Source organism: Hypoxylon trugodes (assembly GCF_022578975.1).
Source record: "Hypoxylon trugodes strain CBS 135444 unplaced genomic scaffold F4822scaffold_8, whole genome shotgun sequence".
Lineage (NCBI taxonomy): Eukaryota > Fungi > Ascomycota > Sordariomycetes > Xylariales > Hypoxylaceae > Hypoxylon > Hypoxylon trugodes.
Window position 1 is genome coordinate 1,843,916 of NW_026250023.1, and position 21,161 is coordinate 1,865,076.

The 21,161-nt window shown below is 47.0% G+C and overlaps 8 protein-coding genes across 8 annotated transcripts; 1 reads left to right on the forward strand and 7 right to left on the reverse strand.

Annotated features, from left to right (window-relative positions):
• Nucleotides 1–489: 489 nt before the first annotated feature.
• F4822DRAFT_432560 (kinase-like protein) lies at nt 490–1,852 on the reverse strand (the record flags this gene model as incomplete). The annotated part of the gene is made up of 4 exons (XM_051461673.1): nt 490–843; nt 916–1,133; nt 1,205–1,473; nt 1,587–1,852. The coding sequence occupies 4 exons, from the start codon at nt 1,850–1,852 to the stop codon at nt 490–492; spliced, it is 1,107 nt and encodes a 368-aa protein (XP_051311480.1).
• Nucleotides 1,853–3,327: 1,475 nt separating this feature from the next.
• F4822DRAFT_351751 (uncharacterized protein) lies at nt 3,328–4,616 on the reverse strand. Its single transcript, XM_051455975.1, has one exon. The coding sequence runs from the start codon at nt 4,281–4,283 to the stop codon at nt 3,480–3,482; it is 804 nt and encodes a 267-aa protein (XP_051311481.1). The 5' UTR covers nt 4,284–4,616; the 3' UTR covers nt 3,328–3,479.
• A 2,329-nt stretch (nt 4,617–6,945) lies between these two features.
• On the reverse strand, nt 6,946–9,262 carry F4822DRAFT_351783 (cytochrome P450 4V3). Its single transcript, XM_051455976.1, has 5 exons — nt 8,829–9,262; nt 8,253–8,782; nt 7,535–8,196; nt 7,172–7,421; nt 6,946–7,097 (listed from the first exon to the last, which is right to left on the reverse strand). Exons 1-5 carry the CDS (start codon nt 8,976–8,978, stop codon nt 6,962–6,964), a joined length of 1,728 nt encoding a protein of 575 aa, XP_051311482.1. The 5' UTR covers nt 8,979–9,262; the 3' UTR covers nt 6,946–6,961.
• A 202-nt stretch (nt 9,263–9,464) lies between these two features.
• On the reverse strand, nt 9,465–11,910 carry F4822DRAFT_445611 (uncharacterized protein; the record flags this gene model as incomplete). The annotated part of the gene is made up of 9 exons (XM_051463398.1): nt 11,177–11,910; nt 10,865–11,122; nt 10,640–10,812; nt 10,474–10,579; nt 10,265–10,377; nt 10,038–10,207; nt 9,953–9,981; nt 9,623–9,660; nt 9,465–9,558 (listed from the first exon to the last, which is right to left on the reverse strand). Exons 1-9 carry the CDS (start codon nt 11,327–11,329, stop codon nt 9,465–9,467), a joined length of 1,134 nt encoding a protein of 377 aa, XP_051311483.1. The 5' UTR covers nt 11,330–11,910.
• A 136-nt stretch (nt 11,911–12,046) lies between these two features.
• F4822DRAFT_413953 (uncharacterized protein) lies at nt 12,047–13,790 on the reverse strand. The gene is made up of 2 exons (XM_051459085.1): nt 13,483–13,790; nt 12,047–13,425 (listed from the first exon to the last, which is right to left on the reverse strand). The coding sequence occupies exon 2, from the start codon at nt 13,191–13,193 to the stop codon at nt 12,267–12,269; it is 927 nt and encodes a 308-aa protein (XP_051311484.1). The 5' UTR covers nt 13,194–13,425; nt 13,483–13,790; the 3' UTR covers nt 12,047–12,266.
• Nucleotides 13,791–13,867: 77 nt separating this feature from the next.
• F4822DRAFT_351830 (cytochrome P450) lies at nt 13,868–16,395 on the forward strand. Its single transcript, XM_051455977.1, has 6 exons — nt 13,868–14,300; nt 14,360–14,510; nt 14,563–14,622; nt 14,679–15,290; nt 15,354–15,670; nt 15,735–16,395. Exons 1-6 carry the CDS (start codon nt 14,238–14,240, stop codon nt 16,071–16,073), a joined length of 1,542 nt encoding a protein of 513 aa, XP_051311485.1. The 5' UTR covers nt 13,868–14,237; the 3' UTR covers nt 16,074–16,395.
• On the reverse strand, nt 16,217–17,688 carry F4822DRAFT_351842 (uncharacterized protein). The gene is made up of 3 exons (XM_051455978.1): nt 16,869–17,688; nt 16,453–16,804; nt 16,217–16,393 (listed from the first exon to the last, which is right to left on the reverse strand). The coding sequence occupies exons 1-3, from the start codon at nt 16,957–16,959 to the stop codon at nt 16,360–16,362; spliced, it is 477 nt and encodes a 158-aa protein (XP_051311486.1). The 5' UTR covers nt 16,960–17,688; the 3' UTR covers nt 16,217–16,359.
• Nucleotides 17,689–18,892: 1,204 nt separating this feature from the next.
• F4822DRAFT_445623 (kinase-like protein) lies at nt 18,893–21,138 on the reverse strand (the record flags this gene model as incomplete). Its single annotated transcript, XM_051463399.1, has 8 exons — nt 18,893–19,602; nt 19,659–19,710; nt 19,768–19,814; nt 19,870–20,108; nt 20,168–20,338; nt 20,389–20,781; nt 20,862–20,981; nt 21,057–21,138. 8 exons carry the CDS (start codon nt 21,136–21,138, stop codon nt 19,045–19,047), a joined length of 1,662 nt encoding a protein of 553 aa, XP_051311487.1. The 3' UTR covers nt 18,893–19,044.
• Between the last annotated feature and the right edge of the window lie 23 nt (nt 21,139–21,161).

Genomic DNA, 21,161 nt, shown 5'->3' on the forward strand with positions numbered 1-21,161 from the left:
TAACGCCGTAAGCGCCTAGTTCCTCGACAGGTGTAACAATACTGAGGCATTTTCGACGCTATGAAATGAGTCGAACCGAGTGGAATCAGTATCCGGCCCATCCGTTAGTAGAAATGCCTAGATCCCAATATCGCAATCATTCCGAGCATGACTGCGCTCGCGTCGGACATTCGCGTCGCAAAAACCAAAATTGCTCAAGTCGTAGGTGACTAGGCTGCCAAGTGTAGTGCCATTAAGATTAATACTCTATCTCTTTCTCTTCTTCTGTCTGCTTTTTTTTGTCTTGATCAGATGTTGTCTATGATCTCTATGCCCAATTGTTTCCCTGTATCAGTCTATGCCTTGCCCTGTTGTCCAGTAATCCCGTGCCCTAAAATCAATTGCCCTAAACCGTACGTTACGTATCGCATGAAGCCCGCTTAACCGTTAAAACAAAGATACCAAGGTAAGGTAAGGTAAGGTAGAAGGTTAGGTTAGCCATCGCATCGATTACCCTTCAACATCGTGGAACCATTTGTGATCGAGGGCTTCCGTGGCCGTAGCCCGCCTCCTGGGATCGAAGTTGGTCATCTTCTTGATGAGATCCTTGAAATCCGGATCGAGCGCATCGCTCTTCCAGAGCGAAAACGGCCGCCGGGGGTTCTCCGCACCGCCAAAGGAATCGGCCATGCGACGTAGTTCAGGGACCCAGGGATGCCGTCGACCTAAATAGTCGACGAAGGATTCGAAATCATCCCACTCGGCAAAAGTCGATATTTGCCGTTCCAAAATGACTTTTGTGAGATCGACGCCTGGCGCGCTGTCAATCCGGAAGATGACCATTTTGAGACGCATGAATATGAACTGTGGCGGTCCTAGCGTTTAGTAATTGAGAGAATGGGATGAGTAAGGGAACATGAGAATGAGAAGACTCACCACTAGCGCCAAGGAGAAAATGTCCGATGGCTTACCCACTGCGCCTTGGACGTGCGCTTCCGGACTGCGCCAAAATTGATTGCCGACTTGAAGTCCGCGAAGAGCCTGTCCAGGCGGAATATGAGTAGAATCTTCAAGATCAGATAATTGAACCCGGTCTACTGTTAATCCCTCTGGACCTTCGCGATAGTCAATCATGATATTGTTGGCTTTGATGTCTGTAAAAAATGCAGCGTAACATTAGAAACTAAAGTCCGAGCTTTAAGTCCGAATGTCAGGTTAATCTCACCTAAATGAGCGATGTTCTGGTCGTGCAACGCAGCAAGCCCTCGCAGCGTGTCCCGCAGTACGCGCTTCTGCACCGATAGCGGTAGGTCCTTAAAGGCGAAGTTGAGGAGGTGGTCCGTCATGTATTCGTTAACGAACATCTTTTGATCAGGGACGGTGTCCCGAAGCGCCCGTAAGTAAGGCGAGTGATTAAACCTCAGTTGCAGAGGAAGCGCATAGTTGTACTCATTCTCAAAGAGACTCTTCAAAACAAACATTTTCTCGTTTGCTCTATCAAGGTGTTAAGTCCGAACGAAACCCCCACACGATGGTCGCCCCCCTCTTCTTCAGAAAAAAAGAAGAGAGCGAGGGAGAGAAACGCGATCCACCGGAATTTTTCTTACCTAGCGAGGTAGACCTGACGGTCTTGTCTGTCCTGCAGAACATTTTCGATCGTGTACTCGCGACCAGAGTAACCTTTCAAAATAACACCAGGTTCAAATTGTTGACCCGCGAAATGCGGAATTGTACTGGCTTTGCGAATGTTACGTCCGAGGCGAGTTCCGGCGGTGCTGTGAGATGATGTAGTGGATAAATGGGCGCGGCCCAGCTTAGATAGGGGTTGTTTGAGCGCGGTTAGAGCAGCCGAAGAAACGGCGCTGCCGCGCATGGTATCTCTAATAAAAAGGAAAGAATAAAAAATAGAATAGAAAAATAAAATAATAGTAAATAAAAAAGGGGGGCGATGGGACGATGATGAAATATCGATAGAGGTATGGATGGGATTTTCACAAAGAGGAAGATGTGCTACTATATTCCTCTCTCCGTGTCAGTTCTTGTCACTTTTTATTGTTTGCTTATTGTCGGTGTAAAAGTCAAAAATGCCTGGAAAAATGTCGCAAACTCGTAAAGTCGCAAAGAGCTGAAGACGACTCACCGAGTTTGTTGAAACGCCACGCCCAGGCCTATTATGCCCACGCCCGCGCCCACGCCCAGGTGTCCAACCAGCTAGCTAATAAGGAATAATAAATAAATCAAGGACCCCTGAGACCTTGACAATTTGCATAAATTTGCACAAATTGGGTCGTAAAGCGCACCGGTCATCCACCAAGTGGCTCACGTGGCGAAATATCCTTCTAATATTTGGATAGGATTGGTCAGTTGATCCATACCGATACGTACTGTACTCTTCGATGTATATATGGGTTCTTTATGTAGGGTGACGTCTTACAGTGTTTTCTCGTGATTCGCACGTAGCCCTCACGATTGCTTCTTTATGCGGGTTACGATATATGAAACCCGTCCAGGTTCTGTGTTTGAGATTCGATGTATGACGAGGAAGGAAGCTTTTGTTGATTAATTAATTAAAATAGATATTATTATGAACAATAGAGTATATTGTCAATGAGACTTCTGGTTGCAACAAAGATAATTGAATTGACTGGAATGTGAAAAGTCGAGCTGCATATGCCATACCACCCACCCTTTATATCCCACTACCGGACGGGCTTTATTTAAATCTCTTGGCTTTGACTTGGCCTCAAGTTAGACACTACCGCCGGTCTTCCACTAATTCGCCCTAGCAAGGGTAGCTTCAATAGACCTGTCTAGAAGTAAGGGTCCTTGGGATCAACATTATGCTCTGGATATCACTGACACTATTCAAGTTTGCTTTATTCCTTCCCATCAGCTCCCATCAAAGCTTAATGACATATTAAATAATCTAATCCAATTTAGCTTATGATAAATATGAAGCTTGTTTATGATGGCATGTGCACGGATTCATAATGTCAATGTCTCACCTCATCCGTTCCCAACTTGTAAGCTCAGGTACTACAAACTGGTAATTTAATTGTACCGTCGCATTGACCTAGAAATTTAAGAATTGGCCAAGAAATGAACTCCGGGGTAACAAAACAAACACCGTTACATCTTCCATTGTTACTCACCAGGGTCCTAGTAATTCAAGAACCGAAATCGCAGTGACATCGTAAATACCCACGAAAATGGATGCATCAAAGATCGACAATACTTCATTTCTATCTAGCTAGGTCCAGTATTCGAGCCACTAAGCCACCAAAGCCCAAGTGCTTCAAATCATGACAAAAGAAAGTACCCTCAAAATCCATCCGAACCCGAACCAACCAACACTCCATCGCACCGGCTACCTACTAGGTACCTAGGTAGGTATCCGTCCCATTCCATCAAATAACATGATCAAGATCGTATAATCCTACATCTACCCCCCAAATCGCACGCCAAGGAATGAGGCGTTCAGCCGTGGCGTCGTCCCCCACCTAATTCCCCTCCTGCACTACCCGCGGCATCTCCTGGAGCACCTCGCGCTCGTGGAATACAACACCCTCATCAGTGCGCTTATGGGTACCAGTAGGCAGCACAGTGACGGTAGTAGTAGTCACCTTCGGCTTTCCACCGTGGTGCGGGTGGCCAGTTGGGTGCGGCTTCTTAGAATGAGAGTGGTGGTGTCCAGTGGGATGCGCATTCCCATCTCGCTTCTCAGGACGCTGGGGCCCACCAGTCGGCTTCGCATGCTCACTGGTCTTCCTTGAGTGGTGATGGCCCTCATGATGTCCAGTAGGGTGCGCATGTCCGCTACCCGGTACGCCAGTTGGCTTCCGGTGCGGGGGAGTATGGTGGGGATGGTGGTGGTGAGTTGTAGTAGGGTGCTTCGCGTCATCGCGAACTATGTGAGGAGCCTGGGAACTGGTGGTAGGAGCGGTGGGAGTAGGGATGTGAGGTGGCTTCTTCGTGTGGTGTGGGTGGTGTGGGTGGTGCGGCCTGTGTCGCCCCTCACGACCGGTAGGATAAGCACTGCCGTCACGCACATCCTCAATGGTGTCGTCTCTTTTCCAAGGGCCCCGGGGCTCGCCAGGGCGGTGTGGGTGCCCGGTGGGACGAGGGTGGCCACCGCTAGGGTGATAGTGAGGGAAACCGCCGGTCGGAGGCGGGTGGTGATGCGGAAATCCGCTGCGCGTGATGGTCTTGATGGTCGTGTGGGCCTGTTGCCCATTTTCGAATGGAACCGCGAAGCTGCCCTGGATAGAGGCAGCAGCGGCTAGTACGGCGATGAATGAACGCATGGTTGCTGTGTATGTGCGTTGTCTTGAGTTCTGCGGATAATTGTAAACTGCAAAAAATGTGGTTTATATCGACTGTCCAGCTGGAGTCGTTACGCTTAATGTAGCAGTGGTTGCTGTTGTGTTTCTGTTGATGAGGAGGAAGTTCGGAATCAGAATGGTACTGAAATCAACATCCTTATATGCATCTCGACTCTGCACTGAACTTGTATCTGACAGCATGTAATATTGCTGCTTTATCTCCACTCTGACTCTGTTTGCAGGCCCTGATTCCACGTTGACATCAAGGTCGTGGTGATCACCTTGAGCTCGAGTACTCCAGTCGACATAAGGTGTGTTGCACAGGGCACGACAGCGTTCACCAAAGTACAACAATGACGCGACAATCGGCTACCGAGCCGCTGGATTGGCAAAGATAGCTATTCCGTCGTTGCTGCCAACATCCTATCAATCACTTAATGTGCCTCAATGAAGTTGTCTATCATTGATAGTCGATCGGGTCCAACGAATCCATGTGCCTTAGAATGCAAACGACGGTACCTTAGGCGAGTCAACTCGTTCCTCTAGATCGTCTATTCCCCAGTTAAATCCGCAAATATGTCATATCGACATTGAGAATGGAATCAGCATTATTGAAGAACCTTGCTGAAATTCGATATATTCAATTCTTATGTGCGGAGGATTTGGTAGTCCCCCCTGCACGGGTCCACTGGGATTTGGCGATCCAGATCCAATCTTCAATCAACAGGGGCAAAAGAACACCGTTCGCAACAATTTGACAGTTAGCCAGTTGATTTGGCCTTTACATCGCTTTCCATGGCGGTGGTACATGGCACATCGTGTAATACAGCAGCGTATCAAGGTATTGTTAACAAAATCGCGCCTGCACAACCAATGAAATAGGGGCGTGTCTGCGATGCCCGTCAACTGTCGCAACATACACTGTATATGATTATTTCGCCTGAATTCGACAGTTTACAATATCCACTTACTATTTAAAGCTCAAAGCTTCAATGTCGACTTTCTGTTTTAGTACACATCTGACTACTCACTTCCTAATTAGCTCGTATCCCAGTGGCCATCCATATTATGTACACCCGCTGATCTTGAACTCCCTGGTATATTATGTGTTCCTAGATATGTTTAGAAGCATTGCGGTCGAAATTCAGAGATAGCGCACGCTCTCAATAGGGAAAGGAGGCGAAAGAATAGGGAGTCTCGCACACGTGGTAATACCCATCACACCAAGACACGACAAATGACCTCCACGTGGCTACACCTAGGTATGTTAAGCGACATAACAAACTACCCGCGGAAAACCGCCGCGAAAGCTTCATGATAATTCCGAAACAACAAAACATTTACACAGTAGCAGCAGTACACGACCTCGCGGCATGTGTATGTCGTGATGCACGGCGGAGGGAACCACATTGTCACACAATCACGTCAGCCGCTTACGAGAATCGCATTTATTGACACTTAGGGCAGAAGATTAGATGCAGATGGTATTGTGGTCACTAAAAATTGTACCTGCATGTAAGCCGCATTCAGTCCGAGCTCTCGTCCACTCTATACGATGGTCGAATAAATGAAAAGCTTATAAGAGTTCAGTAAGGAATCATGTTGCGCCCTCGAACAGAGTTAGATCCTACTTTGGCTGAGATGTTCGTTGATTGCGTGCACGATTCGTAGCACATGTACTTAGGTAGAGCTTCGCGTGTTTTTGGAGTACAGAACAGCTACCTAGAAGCAGGTACGGAGTTCATGTAACGAACAAATAATCTTAACCAATCTTCTATGGACTTATTGACTATGCACCTTCACCCTAGTCTCCCGCAAATATGAGATGGTACTTAGTCAGATTCTTAAACAGAAGTGCCGTGCCGTACGGAGCGAGATGCTAGTCGATGGATTTCACACCTGTACGTAGAACAATCCTTTCAATTCATCCAATAACATCAACAATCCCAGTCTGGCCTCTCTCAGTTTCTGGGAGTACCCGTCATAGGTGCGTTCGAGTATGGCGAAACCTGAAGACGAACCAAAGGTCGTGAAGATGTCGACAAGTCGCCAGCAATGTTCGGACTACCCAGGTAAGCGAATGCCGTTGGGTATTCAAGTTGCGAAACTACTTTCTCACTTTTCAGTGGAATATTGATTTGATTTATTGATGACGTTATCTTTTCAGTTTGGCAAACATATAATGGGATTTGAACTCGCCGATCCTCTGACGCCGTAAGGTCTGACTGTGATTGAGTACCAACTTTAGCGACGTTTTGCTGTGGTAAACACCTAGGAGCATCAATGTAAGTGAACATTAAAAAAGTACAAATGTTTTTTTCATCATTTCGCCACTTTATCGCGCTACGATTGACATGCTTTCTCATTGCCGTTGGTGGATCTACCTCTTATGAGCTACAGGGCCTCGATACTAACATCGCGGCACAGCGAACACCCCCGGTCTACTCTACAATTAGTGATAAACAGCATCGGTGACGAGATGCGATACATCATTGACGAATCCATTTCTGGGGTGTTCGAATATCTATTTTTAATCATGTTTGATGGCATCGGGAACAAAAAGGTGAGTCTGTATTACATAATCGTACAAATAGGGGGTTTAATAGGGGTTCACAACCACCTCATATAAACCACATGTTCTTAAGAACACAATAATTCTCTCAACTGCTGGTAGCGGATCGATAGCTCCGCATTCTCACATGGACCGGCATACCGTCTTTCGGATGCACCGTACTATTTCCAATCCCATAAAGACGTTTGCCATTCACAAGGTGCGTAGGTGTGGCCTTGGGACCTCTGCAAAGACTTGGGTTAGCAATCAAGGTTTTTACCGCTCTTAAAGGAGCTTGATGGTCATCTAGGGCACGTACTGTATCTTGTCCCATTCTTCCCACGCTTCCCTAATATCGAAAGTCCGTGCTATCACAACACAGACTAGTCTGAGTTCAATCATGGCTAACTCCATTCCGACACAGTTTCTCGGACCTAGTGAGAACGGGAGCCAGGTGTCCTTATTATCAACATGAAGTGGATCGCCTTCGACAGCTACCCAGCGTTCTGGCAGGAACTCGTCCGGTCGGGGCCAGTAGTCAGAGCGGCGCATGATCCCAGGGGCAGACACTATTACGAACAAAGTTAGCAAATGAGTTCATAATACAAGAGACCAGTATGTTTCGGTGCATCGTGAATTAAAAGGGCTTCAATTGCGCCGAGAAAGTATTTTCGGTACGTACCCCAAGCCCCGAATCCATTCAGGGGATACTTGATCGGAGACCCTGGAGCGGTAATAGTGAAACCTGGAATGCTCATGCTATCGCGTATTGTGGCTGCAAGAGGGTTCAACCTCAATGTCTCCTTGACCACGCCTAACGTGTACGGAAGTGAGTAGAGAAGATGCGGCGAGGCCGACAGAATATCTACTGCTTTATCCGGATCGGAGCCAAGCACCGAGTCGTGTTCAGCTTGAAGCCTAGCCAAGCTCTCCGGGTGATCCTGCAACAACTTCACCATGAAGCAAATAGTTGATGATGTCGTGTCATGGCCGGCGAATATAAACGCCTTCACGTTTGCTATGAGCCTGTCAATAAATTCGGTATCGGGCTTCTCCGGTGACGCATTCGGATCGTCCTTGTCGATGTACTTCAAAGCAAGGTCGACGATGGTCTTTTTCTGGCTAGCATTGATATCTGAATGCATTTTGTTCTCTATGTGTGGTAGTAGGATTTCGCGTAACTCTTGGTTGTTTCGTCTGATAGCCGCGTGATCCCAAGGCATCTTCCCCAACGAGAAAGCTCTTGCGCTATTAACTATCAGATTCATCATCTCAATCTGCTTCATGAGAACAGTCTTGAAAGGACTAGGGGATGAACGCGATTGCTCGTGGAGTCGCAAATCCCTATTCCATGTTAGCATACCGGACTTTATAACCCGAAGCCATCGATATCGACGTACAATGATGCTCTGACGATGACGTCAAAGGTCAAGTTGGTGGTCCTATTTTCAAGCTGGAAGACCGAACCCCACTCTCCATTCTTACCAGCCAAGTTCTTGAGCCCATCAGCAAACACCTGAACCTCTTCGATGAGCTCTGGGAGCATGGCTGTCAGATTTCGCGAGCTGAAGCCGGGGTTGAACCTCGACCGCCATCTCTTCCACAGGTCCCCACCTTTCGCAGAGACAATATCGAGGCCATTCGTCAGCGGCTTCATAAACTCGAAATTAACATGATCCTTGGGAAGGCTCTTGGCCTGTATGAACTGAGCCGCGGCGGTTTGATCGTAGACTATCGCTAGAGACTTTGCAACAGGCCAGAGGTCGACATAGACTACCGGAGGTAACCTATCCTGGTCCGGGAAATATTTCTTCGAATTTGTCGCAAGCCAATTGTGGAATTGATATGCATTGATATCCGGAGGATGAACGGCACGAAAGTCTGCGAAGATAGGTAGATGGCCATATAATAGAGAATGCGGTAGCACCGGCTTTGTTATATTAGTCTTGTATCGCCTGACGGTCTGTTTGACTTACGATTCCCTGGGCTTTCAAAGACCCTACTCTTCCACGCTCGATATAGCCTTTATACAAAATGCGCACCACCAAGACAGCGATGAGGGCCCCGAGACTTCGTAGTAGAAGAGGTTGCACCGCGTCGGTGGTCGCTAAGCTCCGGAGCTCCATTATATGTAGAGCGATCGCTTAGGAATAAGATAGAATCAAAGTAATGTAAAGTCTATTCATCAATGGATTAAACGCCAATACACGTTAACTTCCCCCGGGGCTGTTAGCAATCTAATGGCCTATATAATATCCACCGTTGAGATAGCGAAGAGGACGATATTCAGCACCGGGCGTCGGGAGACATCTCTATCCCGATGCGCCCCGATTGTGCCCGAAGACGTCTACTCCGCCTCAAAAGCTAAGTAAATATGGCCGAATAGAGATTGTTCCCTCGTTGGCCCGCGTAGGTAGTTCACCTATCAATTAGCGATTAGAAGTACTTAGGTATACCTAAGGAAGCGATTGATACGAAGAATTGCTTAACCATGAAGGTGGTTTGAAAAATCTCACGAGAGCGAATCGAATCTGATACGGGAGGGCATGCCGACGAATTTACCAGAGTAGGGAACAAGAGAATACGACGTAGCTAATAGAGTAGCTCCGGTATCAAATCGCTACGGTGATTTCCTGCGACGTGCCTTGTTCGAGGCCCTCTAAAAATTCCTCAACCCCTGTTTGAGCTAACGAATATGATGATATGCTGCGGTGTGCTAGTCAGCAATTGGGTAAGTGGTCGATTTCCCTGTTTAGCGTCACGGAAGTACAATCCGACTGGAATAAGCTTGAATCCACTTAAAACGAGCTATGAGTTATTCTTAGCATGTTGAATCATCACAGCTCTCACGTGGCCCGGGCATAATTACTATTTTCTTTTCCTCATCCACGCGAAATCGTATATATGAGTCACGCATCGGTTACTCGAAATGGGGAAGCTGTTACTTCGGGTCGTCAAAAGTCACTTCGTTCCGAGAAACTGGCCCGTTCCTGATTGACTCGGCTTCACATCAAGAAGTAGAAGTTGTCGCGCAAATATCTCGCATTGAAAATAGTTCTAACATAGTACACCATATCTTGTCTCCCTACTACTTCGTTACCTGCTGACCCCCGGGGATCTCGGTTAGCCCTAGGCCGTCGTTAGTCTTCTAGAGTCATAGATCTCGAAGTGCCTTAAGAACTCACAAGAGTCGATGTCCTCCTTCACGGTTCTATCAATCTTGCACTTGTTCTGGTTGGCAATGGATTGGGTCGTCAAAGTCGGGCAGGTCACATAACAAGGGGTGTCCATCGTCCTCTGCAGAGCGTCGCCCTTCCAGCCGAATAGATAGTCGCCATGGCTACCATATCCAGTTCTATAATCATGTGTTAGGGATATTATACAGAAAGTGCCCCACGGTTTGGGAACTTACTGGTCACCCATACTCCAGACAAACGGCTGAGTGCCATCCTCCGGCCAGTCGTCGGGGTTGTTGAACTCACGGGTGTCCCATACAACCTCATACATGAGTTGAGGGACGGGAACCTGCACGGGCAAATATTAATCAGAGACCTTAAAGTCTAGGGCGATTGAATTTCTGAACGGGGAGACTGCGATAGGAGTGCGGCCTTTGATACGTACGGGATGAGTCTCAGGGCAGGCACCTTGCGATTCGAAAGTACCGTTAGCCGGATACGACATGTGGCTCATGTGGTCCGGACTGTCGAGGTTTTTGCCGTCCCAGCATCTATGCTTCGTTAGATGACCGCTCGATAGGCTCGGCGATAGTTCTGTGTGGTCGACTCACGTTGGGAATCGGATGTTTGCCATAATACCAGCCGGGCATGGCTTGTTGGGGAGATTCTTTGTCTCGGGGTATCGAGTGCCCATGTCTTGCAGGCAAGTGTAGGTGACCTGTCTATACTTCTCGGCCTGTTCGGCATTTCGGGCCATTACATCCCCAATAAGCATTCGGAACCCCTGGATTAGTCAGCTCTGTCGGTTATACGCTCGTGAGTGCTTGAGTCCTTACAGGCTTGAAGGCTGTGACTTTAGACCGCTGCTGGTAGTCACCTAAACCGTTCTGCATGTAGTAAACGGTCATGCCACCGTCGGCTCCATCGAAGCCGGCGTTGGGTCGGATGGGGACACGCTTGAAGGTACCATTCCGAGCCTTGTAGAAGAGTACGGCGGTCCAGTAGTTGGAGGTGTCCTCCGTAAACTGACAACTAGTGCAAGTCGACTCGTCAGGCATGTTCTTGGCAGGATCCATCGTTACGTTCAACGAGTTCTGTGTTAATTAGCATGGTATTGCGCCATTCCATCTCTGAGGAGTTTGGCTTACCCCACCAATGATCTGGTGAAGATGGGGAGATGGCACCATTCCGGGGTTGACCAGGGGGTCAATCCGATCGATGACGAGCTGAGAGCATGAGAAACGAATAAGCGCGCTTGTAGGCGCGGCTAATGCCAGCGCGACGAGAGAGGTCAGCTGCATCTTTGTCCTTGGCTTCAAGTCAACTATGCGGCGATCGTCCTAAGAATGGGGATAGGGGTACAGGTAAAGGCCGCAGGCCGATGATTGCGGCGGGTGTAGTGTTTTTATTCATTTTGGTACCAGGGTCTTATCTGGTTCGCAATTTGATTTAATCACAATAATAGAACAATAGGGTCTTCCATGCATTGTCGATCCCATGAGGCTTAGTCTTCGGTTGCGTTGGAGTTCTTGCTCGCGACAAACGCAGACCAGACCTGGTTCAACACTACTTCGTTGCGGATATCAACCAGTCTAAGGCATCGTCGATATCACATACAACTGCCGGCGTATGAAGACCCTGACCTGCAATATATTTTTTTTGAACTCGCCTGGGTCAACATTAACCATGGTGGGGTCTGCTCGATTATAGCCTGCGAGCATCCCCGTGGGGTTGAAAAAGCCGGTCCAATCAACCGACTGCTATATCCGTCTTCTTTCTGTGCCAGTGGAGCATTGGTTACCAACAATATATGATAAGCTCTTGATGTCAGTGTAATATATCGTGTGCTAAATAGGGACGTAAAGGTCATCGTAGTATTTCGCGGTGAAGAGCTACTTAGGTAGGTACTTATATACTGGTATCCGAGTATTTTGTGACATCATAACCTCGGCTCGGAGATAAATGCTTGATATATCTCGGAGTTTATGTATAAGTTTTTCAGCCCGCTCCTTAATACAACACAGTATCTTGTAAATTTTAGTTGAGGAAGTGCTTCAATTCCTGGCTTCGAGACTCATTTCCGCTGTCGGTGCTTTTCATGGATCTCCCTCGGTCAGCGAGAACGCCGAATCAAGCGGCAAGCTACTATAACGACCGACTTGTTTCCTATGGTGATACGCACGCATATCATCCACATACAGGGAACCGTCCCTCCTAACGCGAAGAGTCAAGCGAGCATCAAGATCCGACCCAAGTCCTTCTAGTTGATACCCACGGCTCCTTTCCTCCTCTACGATATGAGAGCAGCACCCAGCAACGAGCCCAATCAAAACCACCAGACCCCATCGATAACACCAGTTCCATAATTTCATCGAGTGTAGGGGGAGGGGGTTCGCAATTCGCCCAAACACCAACTGCATGAGCAGTGCCTCTTAAATAAGACAGTGTGTATACTATCCATGTGATCCCGTTATGCTTAAGATATGGTAGCGCCATTCCCGTGTCGCGTTTCCTCATCAAGACAATATGGACGAAATTTCTTGGAGGAAGATCAGTGAGAACCGGCCTACTGGGTTCTAATATCTCTGTGGGATCTTGACGACGTCTGGCGGCCATCTCTTCTTCTTCCCGCCGTCGCTCACGCCGTTCTAATCGTTCCAATCGTCTCCATCGCTCTGCTTCCTCCCGATTTTTCCAGTCCTGCCATTCTCTGTGCCAACCCTGCGAAACTTCGTTGGTTTGACGTATTCCGTCCGCCTGTGTTCCAACTTTCGGAGCTCGTTCTTCGGCTACACCCCGAAGCGATGGAGGCTTGGATCGGGTTCGCGCCGCCGACTTATTAGAACATAATAGTTCTAAACGTGATTTGCGGGCCGGCTTCTTTAGAAGTTTGCATTTATCGCATTGGCTGGCGTGTAATAGCCATTTGGACTCGCATTTTTCGCATGGGGTGTCTGAATTTTCGCATTGATCGCAGGAAACAGTACCAACCGAGCAGACAGTTGAGTCAGAGCCCATCTCTTCCGAGCCAAAAATATCTTCGTACAATGCATCCATCGTCGTGTAATCAGGAATAAAGCGAGTCACTTCAACGATAATCCGGATGCGAATAGAAGGGCAGGAAGACATGTACCAGTGGGTGTTTTTAAAGACACAATATGTCATCGATTTAGTCCGTGTCCCTTCCAGCCTTCAATATCTTAATAGAAGCACAATAGTACGAACTTACGCATTGAATAGTCTTTCGCTACGCCACGACGAAAGCCAAAGTCAAGTCTGGAGTTACGTAGAACTGCCACGTCCTACGTCTATTGAGTCTGGCGCGCTTTACGAGATGTTGGCTTGAATGGATGCAATATAGAGGGGATTTTGATGTGTGTTATATCGAGTAAGTAGCCTTAAACTACAAAATCGACCAAGAATGCAATAATAACGACTGGTCTATATCACGCGCTTCGCGCATTTCTTCAATTACCTAGCTTTTACTTGTGTAGTCTCTCGACATCATATTATCACTTCAACGGAAAACAACCATAATAGGTACAGCGACGCGAGGGCCCATAGAACGAACAAGGGGTTCAATTAGACCCATAACAACTAATTTAACATATCTGCTACGCCGCTGTCCATTACTATATATAGTAATGGGTCTAATTGTATGCATACCTAAGTATCTTGAATTAATTGACAAAATTCGTCATCACGTCACAACTGAGTAATATATGTTAGCGAAGGCAGCTGGTGGGATGAAGCCGGCAATAGGTATGTTATGATGGAGGAACTCCCAAAAGATGTGTTTTCATAGCATTCTCCATATGTAGAAACTTACTTGGCTACCTGACATAGATGAATAAATAATCACACCATCCCTGATTGGCGTATAGTCGGCTCCTTCAACCTTCCTCATCGCGAATCATTCAACCAGGGTACGAAACACAACGTCATCTAGATTATCAGTAATCGGCCCCCAAACATCTAGGATCTCACACCGAGGTTATATGAAAATCTAGACTACGCCACGTGTGGAATCTGACTGGTCGTGCTACCTTGTTACCCTTGTCGTTCAGTCCTTATAGACAATATGGCCTTATATTTGACTACCAGCGCTAGCCCTCCCCACACGATTCTTGCGGCTTGTTCTTTACACGGATAATACAGCTTGGCGATTCATATAGCTTCTATTTAGTCGCCAAAGCTTTACCTCCGAATATGACATCCCTTAGCCCCGTAGACGGTGCTGCGATATACCTTCTCTATGGCTTCGTCTCTCTGGTAAGAGGTCTCCGATCTCTTTTCCTTAGAAAGAAAAATATGCTGACCCACCATCCAAGGTGACCCTTATTCTAGGCTACCGGTTGTTCCTACATCCTTTGAGGAACTACCCAGGACCTCTGCTCGCCAAGATAACGAACTGTTATACTGGACTATTTGCATTCAAGCGAGATCTTCACCTAGAAATATGGCGTAATCACCAGAATTATGGTTAGTCGGGGCATGCTCGTCTCAGATTTGACAGACAGTTGACTCGCGACAGGCCCTGTGGTCCGCGTTGCCCCTGATAGAATCGCCTTTAACTCCGCCACCGCTTTGCGAGGTATGCTTTAGCCTCTAGCGACACTTGTGTGACAGGAATCACTGATTGATGAGAAGATATATACCAAAATGACAGAGTCACCAAGCCACCTCTTTATCTCATCACTCAAGCTAAGCCGGGCGTCCATAATACATGGAACGCGTTGGACAGGGACTTGCACCGGCGCAAGCGCAAGGTTGTTGCGCGCGCCGTCACAGATGCTTCTATGCGCGCCTTTGAGCCCGACATGATTGAGCAGGTTGACATTTTCATCCAACAATTAGCCCGCGGTCACCGACAACCAATCAATATGAAGGAGAAATGTAGCTATCTGAGCTTCGAGATTGCCGCGCTTCTCTCATTTGGGTACGCTTTGAACCTACAGACAAATGAAGAGAACCAGTTCCTTATCGAGCAACTCAATCGGACGAACCATCGCATGAATATCTACATGCAAATGCCCATTATCCACCGTTATAAGCTCCAGGTTTACATCAATATGTTATTCAAAAAGGAGCGCGAGAGAACTTCACGTTTGATAGAGAGGATGGTTCGCACTCGTATGAAGCAAGACAAACACGCAAAGCGCGACGTGTATTCCTTCCTCGCAGATTCTCTTGACACGAAAGAAGATGGAGGCATACGTCTCAGTGACCTTTGGTATGAAGCGTTATTCTTCATCATAGCAGGTTAGTGGACGGATCCCTTTTAGGGAACTTTATACCCCTATTCAGGCATTAACATGTGGATAGGAGGTGATACGAGCGCCACAGCTATGTCCGCGACCTTCTTTTATCTCTCCCGTAACCCAAAGTCATACCAAAAGCTAGCAGCAGAAATCAGGACTACGTTTCAGAGCGCGGACGAAATTCGTGGCAGTAAACTTGCAGGTTGTCATTACCTAAGGGCGTGTATCGACGAATCTTTACGGATGTCCCCACCAGCACCTGGTACACTCTGGAGGCACTTGGCGCCGGAGGAAGATGGTAAACTCTTCGTAGTCGACGGTAATGTCATTCCTAAGGGTACGAAAGTCGGTGTTAACACCTATTCGTTACATCACAATGAAGTCAGTACACACCTGATATTTCTTAGCGCACAACTCCTTTAATCGTTACTAACAAGTAAAGCAGGAGTATTTCAAAGACCCTTTCGCGTATAACCCAGACCGCTGGATAGATGCGGGGGAATCAGAGAGGAAAGCGATGTACGATGCTTTTTGTCCCTTTTCGGTGGGCTCTCGTGGTTGCGCCGGAAAGGCAACAGCCTATCTCGAGCTTAGTCTAGCTGTCGCTAAGGCTCTATGGTATTTCGACTTCGAAACCGCGCCCGGAAAGCTCGGTGACATTGGACTAGGCCAGAGGGGCGAATTCCGTCTATACGATATCTTTACGTCAAGCCATGATGGGCCGTTCCTGGTTTTTAAACCCCGAGACACATTCACGGCAGATTTCGGTACGGATTCGGTTTAAGCTGGAGGGTTTGGAAGTCCGGGGTTACTTCATATGGCGAATATTCAAAGATAAATTACACAAGTATTGCGAGGGATAGTAAGCAGGAATTTTGGGGAATTTGTCTTCAATTCAGCTTGGTATATACGTATATGCTGGACCCTCCTGTATAAATAACCCCCAAAATATCTAAACTTTTTCTAGACCAAACAAAACAAAACCACCATTAGAATTCCAATACCAACGCCTATGCCATGCGAGTAATTCTACAATATTGAGCCAAAATCATTGACGGTCGTGTCGCGCCTTAAGACGATGATGGAAGTGTGCAGCCGCAGAACCTAATCGACACGGTTAGATCAAGATCCAAATAGGCAGATAACATTCATAGAGAACTCACTTTCCGTTGCTCTTTTGCGAGCACTGAACACCCAGACCTACTTGAGCGCAGAATGTGTCCTTGCAGTCGGAAACAGTCTCACACGGAGTGGGCTGGAATTGGTTGGGGCTACCGGTCGGGAACGGGAAGCCACCGGTTGGAAGAGGGTAGCCGGAGCCGGTTCCGGTGACTGTTACGAAGGTCTTGGGAAGGTCTCGCGGAGGTTGGTGGTGGTAGTGAGGGTAACCGCCTGTCGGGGCGGGTTGGCCTGTGGGTGTGGGGTACGATGTGTGCGAGTGGTGAGGGTAACCGCTGGGAAGATGGTATTCACCAGCGTGGTTCGGCGGGAAGACGGGAGGGCCGTTGTCTCGTCCTATTAGGAATTCTCGTTAGATTTGCGTGGAATGGTCTGAGTGTTAGTTGGCTAGGCTACGTACGTATTTGAGGAACGTTGTATGGTAGCTCGGCCTGGACGCCTGTCAAGCAAAAGCTGACGAAAATGGAAACCAGAGATAGAGAAGCCTTCATTTTGAATGTTGTAGTCGGTAGTACTCTAGATATTGATTCTGGTGTTGGCGTTGTTGTATTGTGGCCTGCTTTGATGTTCGTTGATAGTGGTTTTGGTGTTGATCTATGTTGATTTGATTAGACCACTCTCGAGGAAGATGGATGATCTATATATAATAGAATTCAGTCTGGAGTGACCGAAGCCAGGCCACGGAGCCGCTTCTTTACATCGCCGCTGCGCCATCGGTAATAGCTTCTGTGTAGAAACATGATACAATAACGTAGAACATTGGTGGCTGTAGTTTGCACAGTCAACAACGTGCTGTTGAAGGATCATCTGAGGATTACCGCCCCCCTGTCATAATCCATCCGAACCCGCAGATCGTTCCCGCAGCAGGGTAGCGAGCTTTCATAAGCAACACCGAAGATAGAAATGCCCAGCCGTTTCGTAGGGTTCTTGTGCCTAATTAGTGCTGATATTCATTGCGCTGTCATGTTAGAACAAATTCCTCAGCTTAGTTGGATTTCACGATGCAGCATTTGGGACTATTGAAAGTGCAACAAATATGCAATTCCCGAGTTCACTCGGAGCACAACGAGAGAGTGCTGTATGGATCTATTCCATAGGATTAAACAGAATCTGGGCGGCCCATCTATGTTGCTAGAATAGAATAACTCGGCACTTGTGACGCGTCGTCATTCCGTAAGAGGCATTACTGAGCCGCACTTGGCCAGGCTCAAGGACTATCATCAAGCCACAAATGCTCAGCCCGATAGAGTACGAATATGTACTACGTAGCCACACAATCTATCGTCAACATTTTATCTACAAAGTAGATTTTTCTTGCGATTCCAACATTTCCTACCTAGGAAGGTAATGGTGCATCAAGCTCTAACGCCTCGATGTTTATCAATCCCCAGACCGGCACGTGCTAACAGGGCTCCCTCTCCTAATATAGAAATCATAGATGTCTCGAATTTGATAAGTACTGCGATAGGACAATCGGCGTCATCGGGATGAAAAGGACTACATGTAGGATTTAAAGATGGAAAAGCTACCCTGGTACTACCCCTGAGGCTACTTTGTCCCCTGTATCCTGAAAAGGCCCCCACACGGAAAACTCCATTACCCTTTCCACTTTATTGTGCACAGACCGCGTGGTATTCTTAACTACTTAGCCAATCAGACGATTTGAATACTATTAACGTGGGGGAAGAGAAGGTACACTTGTATCTTGTTTCTATCTTTAAACTCTTTAAAGATTCAACAGCAATGGAACTACCTATGTACCTTAAGACTATACTCTACCTACCTAGGTATGATTCTTTAATACGTTACCTTCTATTCCAAACTCAAATGTTTAAAAACTGGCTTTAAATCGTAGATTCTAATTGAGAGTTAAGATGTCAATTCATGCCACCTATATAACTCAAACATAAGTATCAAGTACTTCTCAGATGTCTATCTGGATACCTGGGTCTATTAACAATGTGGTACCTAATGAACCATCAAGTAATCTGTAAGCTGAGTTGAATACACATTCAATATAAGCAACCCTGAGTTACTAATGAACTAAACAAATTATTCATCCTATCATCTCTAATCCGCATCATAACCCTCAAGAATCCTGCCAATTATTTCCCTTCGCAGCGCAAAATTACATGATGGATCTTTTCTGGAAACGTAAACATACTAAACACTACACTGACTAGGTATGTACATGCTTATGTGGAAATCCAAGCCTTCCTTTGACGCCGGTGAGTCCTTGAGATCGACATCAGCGATCGGCACGAGGCTGCTGACGGGTACCCACGAAAAAAAACCACAAATATTTTCCTCATTGCCCGAGCTCCGACACAAGGACTTTTGCTTTTGTGGCTTGGATTTGGTATCACAAATATGGCATTCAAAACCGAACTCCGCTCCAGATTCCCCTTGCGCAGCTCGGAGTCAGAAAAACAAAACTAGATTTCCAAGAAATATTACGCTGTCTTCTGAGACATAACAAAAAACAAGAACACCTGAAACTCCATACAATTATCTGTGTATCACAATATTATCTGCCTAGGTAGTTACAATTCTTTTCTCTTTCCCTCCATTCAACATTATCCATTTCCCTGGGTTGGCGCGCTATAAAAGATAGCATTGACCCAAGTCGCGATAGTGGCATCATCCTCACCCTCGTACACCCTCGTAATTCCTTCCTCAGCCTGTGCTAGCAACTGCTCAACAGTCGGGCGGTCGCCTGGTCGGTGATACATGCACTCATATATCATCGTCCTAAAGTCTTTGTCGATGTACTTAAAAAAACCCCCATCCTCCATGATGAACGGGCAGTAGGATACCTTTACATCAGGGTTCGTCGTATCGACTTTGTCATCGAGACTTCCAGGACCGCCTTGATATTCCCTATACGATTCTATAACGTCATCAAGAGTGATATTCGGATTGTTTGGTAGAGCATCAGGCGACACGCCAGACCCCAGCGGTATCTGAGGTTGGGGCGGTTTAGGTGTCTCCAATTGAGTTATTATACGCCACATCACCAACGCCATGCCCCAAACATTCATGGGCGAGCCATAATTCCCTATTACGTCCTGCTCAGACACTTCAGGTCCAGACCTAACTGGGGGTATCTTATCCCACTCTGCTGCAAATTGCTCCTGTGGGTAGGTAGTTAGCAAGGTATGAAATTCTTTGAGTTTGGGACTGAACGTACAGGCGCGAGGAAGTCGGCTTTACCTATTTTTCTTCGACGGAAGTAGTATTCGCTATATTTCTATTAGCAAGTTTGCCCTTCAAAAAGAATTAGTGAGGACGCCACATACTTTCGTTTCTGTCTTTCGACATTTTTCGCCAACCCAAAGTCCGCAAGCTATTAGCCAATTAGCCATTGTTCCCTCTAAAGACAGATATATTTAACGACATACCTTGAATATAGGGACGCTGCTGTGTTCACCTGGTGCCCTATCGTCTCCTACCTCGTCGTATTTTCGCTTGAGCTTTCTCCACTTTGGTCCTGAGGACGCACCTTGGCTTTGGGGTTTACTACCCTTGTCTTTCTTGTCCTTGCCACCTTTATCATCCTTCTCATCTTGAGACGTGATGTGGAAGCCCTCTAGTATCTCCTCTAACTCTGGGGGCCGCTGCTCGAGGTTTCCGATGAAGACTGGAAATATGTTAGTTAATCATACGTGACCCCCAGATACTACCCAGATAACTACTTACTGTTACTAGGATCAATGTCAAAATGGACTATATTCTTCGCTCGCCATCTCTTCTCAGGCGGTGGAATTGTCTCAATTAGACTTTCCGGGCCGGCTGCGAACTGATTCCCTCGAGAGCGGTCTGGGTGGAATTTTCGAGGCGGGTATTTCAAAGCCACGCAAGCCCGAACCACTACACATACTTAGTAAAAGGGCATATAAGGTGCGGTTCTTCGAACTTACAGCAGAGCCAAATTTGCCAGAGAATCCTATTTGGTACCCAAATAGGATACCCCTTCTTTTGAAATCTCTTCATCTTTTCGATTAGATCCTGTACGGTACCACCTTCAAGATACTCGAGAAGTAGATAATCCTTTCTATTCTCATCATGCGGGCGGTTTATCCATTCATTTAGACGTTCGTGCCATCTTCTTAACCTTTCTTGTTTTTCAGCCTGTTGCATGAGCCGTCGCGGATTTCTTGCAAGTCGAGTTGGCCCTGTTATACTTTCATCTCCGCTGGATACTGAATCGTCAGAAGAGTCGTCGCCCCTTGGCTTCCTCACATATTGTGATAGCTCTGGCCCCTCAACTTCCTCTGGAAATAAAAGTTGGACGCAATGTGCCGACCCTCGTACTTTCTAATGTTATTGCTCCCGTTAGTACTGTTCATTCATTAGCTATTAGATTTGGAGTTTTGATTTGCCTTTTGCATACGGGCTTCGTCACGAAGATCCTCGTCCACCCAAGAACCAACCGATACTTTAATTACAAAATCCCGAGCCGGTCGGTGCGTTTGATGGTTGCCTTCGTATTTGTAATGTAGCGCCATCCCCACTGTTAGTATATAAGGTCAGCAGTAGCCCAATGAACGCAAACTCATAACAACAAAAGAGATAGCAGCCTACTTACGACCTCCGAATCCTAGCACCTTCTGATACTTCATTTGGGGCGTATCGAAATATTCTCTGGCCTCCTTCAACGTATCCTGCATTTTGCCGATCCTAGGGTCTTTAC